This window comes from Penaeus monodon, chromosome 33, assembly GCF_015228065.2.
Source record: "Penaeus monodon isolate SGIC_2016 chromosome 33, NSTDA_Pmon_1, whole genome shotgun sequence".
NCBI classification, from domain to species: domain Eukaryota; kingdom Metazoa; phylum Arthropoda; class Malacostraca; order Decapoda; family Penaeidae; genus Penaeus; species Penaeus monodon.
The window spans coordinates 31,440,319-31,440,550 of record NC_051418.1 but is presented as its reverse complement, the minus strand read 5'-3'; the positions used below and the strand labels follow the sequence as shown (position 1 = coordinate 31,440,550).

Genomic DNA, 232 nt, shown 5'->3' with positions numbered 1-232 from the left:
ACTAAAGCTACTTACCATCACACAGAGCAGTGATCTGGGCGAGACATTTGCCCCATTTTCTGCTCGTCCAGACAAGACTCAAGAAGACGAAATTGACATTTTCATCGAGGTCTACATGACGCGCAGGGGTACCAATAACCTTCACTCCAGCTACCTCCCGAACTCCCCGGGCTTCTGCCATGATAAGGATAAACCTAGAATAATAATATATGATATGTGAGATGGGTGGGAA

General features: G+C 46.1%; 1 protein-coding gene across 1 annotated transcript in view; it reads right to left on the bottom strand.

Moving 5' to 3' along the window:
- Window positions 1-232, bottom strand: part of LOC119593914 — a 6,947-nt gene that overhangs the window by 1,263 nt on the left and 5,452 nt on the right. The window contains exon 2 of the mRNA XM_037942933.1: window positions 16-194. Within this exon, the coding sequence (XP_037798861.1) occupies window positions 16-181 (166 nt within the window). The 5' untranslated portion in view covers window positions 182-194. The remainder of the gene's footprint in view (window positions 1-15; window positions 195-232) is intronic.